This window comes from Lepidothrix coronata, unplaced genomic scaffold (genome assembly GCF_001604755.1).
Source record: "Lepidothrix coronata isolate B3197 unplaced genomic scaffold, Lepidothrix_coronata-1.0 Scaffold544, whole genome shotgun sequence".
Lineage (NCBI taxonomy): Eukaryota > Metazoa > Chordata > Aves > Passeriformes > Pipridae > Lepidothrix > Lepidothrix coronata.
This window is the reverse complement of record NW_016690724.1, coordinates 21619-23117: the sequence shown is the minus strand read 5'-3', so window position 1 is coordinate 23117 and position 1499 is coordinate 21619. Positions and strand designations below refer to the sequence as shown.

General features: G+C 60.2%; 1 protein-coding gene across 1 annotated transcript in view; it reads left to right on the top strand.

Annotated features, from left to right (window-relative positions):
• Positions 1–18: 18 nt before the first annotated feature.
• LOC108510214 (N-acetyltransferase ESCO2-like) overlaps positions 19–1499 on the top strand; it is a gene marked incomplete at both ends in the record, with an annotated part of 18985 nt that continues 17504 nt past the window's right edge. Inside the window, one exon of the mRNA XM_017839891.1 lies at positions 19–960. Coding sequence (XP_017695380.1) covers positions 19–960 — 942 coding nt within the window. The remainder of the gene's footprint in view (positions 961–1499) is intronic.

Genomic DNA, 1499 nt, shown 5'->3' with positions numbered 1-1499 from the left:
ATTTTTTGTTTTTCCCACAGTTCCCCCTCGGCCTTCCAGACCCCCGTGAAGAAACGGGTCAGAGCCTTTCCCGAGGGTCCTTCCCCCTCCCAGAAACCCGGGAAGAAGCGGTTTGCCTCCCAGATCCGCTGGTCTCCCGGCTCCGGGGAGGAGACGAAGGAAAACCAGGATTTTCCAGTGAAAACGGGGATTCCCAGGAGGTTGGAGATCTCCCCGCTCCAGGGGGAACCTCCCGGGAAATCCTCCCTCAGAACCTCCTCCTCCTCCAAGCCCCACGTGCCCGTGGGGGCTTTTTATGGCAAAGGGAAGAACTACCTGGACCCCGTGGAGAGGAAGAAGCTCCAGGAGATCCAGGTTTTGGGAACGGGGAGCGGGGCCGGGAATGTCCCGGCTCCAGGCAGGATGGGGAACAGCAGCGGGAACTGGAGCGGGAATCGGGGCGGGAATCCCAAGCCCAAGGCGGCCAAACACGCCCCGAATCCCAGACGTGGCCAGAGCGTCCCAAAGCCGAAGAAAACCAAGGGAGAGATCCCGGCGGGAAAGGCGAGCGCGGAGAGGGAAGCCGGGAATTGCCTCGTCCGGAAAAAGATGGATTCTCCCTTCCGGGTGCTGAGCATGAAGGTGAAACCGGCCCTGAAGCTCCGGCTGGGAGCCGCTTTTTTCGCCGCCGGGAAGAAATCCCACTCCAGGAAAAACCCCGGAGACCCCAGGGCTCTCCAGGCCCTTCCCAAATCCCCGCGGGAGAACGAGGAGCCGGCGGAAAACGCGGAGCCGGCGGGTGGAGGAGAAACCCCAGAGGAGAGGGGGGTGTCGGGAAGGATTCCCGAGCCCCGGGAGGAGGGCAGGGGGAACAGGGAGAGCTCCGGGAATCCGGGAGAGTCGGGACACGGAGGAGAAGCGTCTCCACGGAAAACTGGGAATGTGTCCTGCGCTTCCACGTCCGGAGCCGAGGGAGACGGGGTAAGTCTGGGAGTCTGGGAGCTCTGCTGGGATTAAACCAGCTCCCATAACTGCCAATATCCCTGGATTCTTCCCTCCTGCCTGCCTTGGGAAGGTGTAAAACCGGGATAAACAGCAGGAATTCCTCTCAGTGCCAAGAAACATTCCAGTGCCCGTGGCTGGAAGGAAAGCTCTCAGCTCTCAGCAGGATCTCTTTTTCCAAAGAAAAACAACTTGTCTCATCCCCCTGTTTGTTGTTTTTTGGGTTTTTTTTCCCTGTGGAAAAGAAAGCTGGGAAAGGGATTTTTCAGCTTCCTTTTCCTTCAGTTCTTTGGAGTTGCCAGGAGCGTGGCCAGGCCTGAGCTCTGGGGGGGCTCAGGGGCCGAGGCCTGGGGGGCTTTCCCGGGAAACCTCGGCTCCAAACGGGAAAAAAGGTTTTCCTTGGAAGACTCGGCCCCTCCTGGAGCCGCCCTGGGGTTTTCCCGGCCCTGCCCTTCCCAGACGGTGAAGTCACGGACCAGACACGGACCAGACACGGCAAAACTGCTCCCAAACTGGGC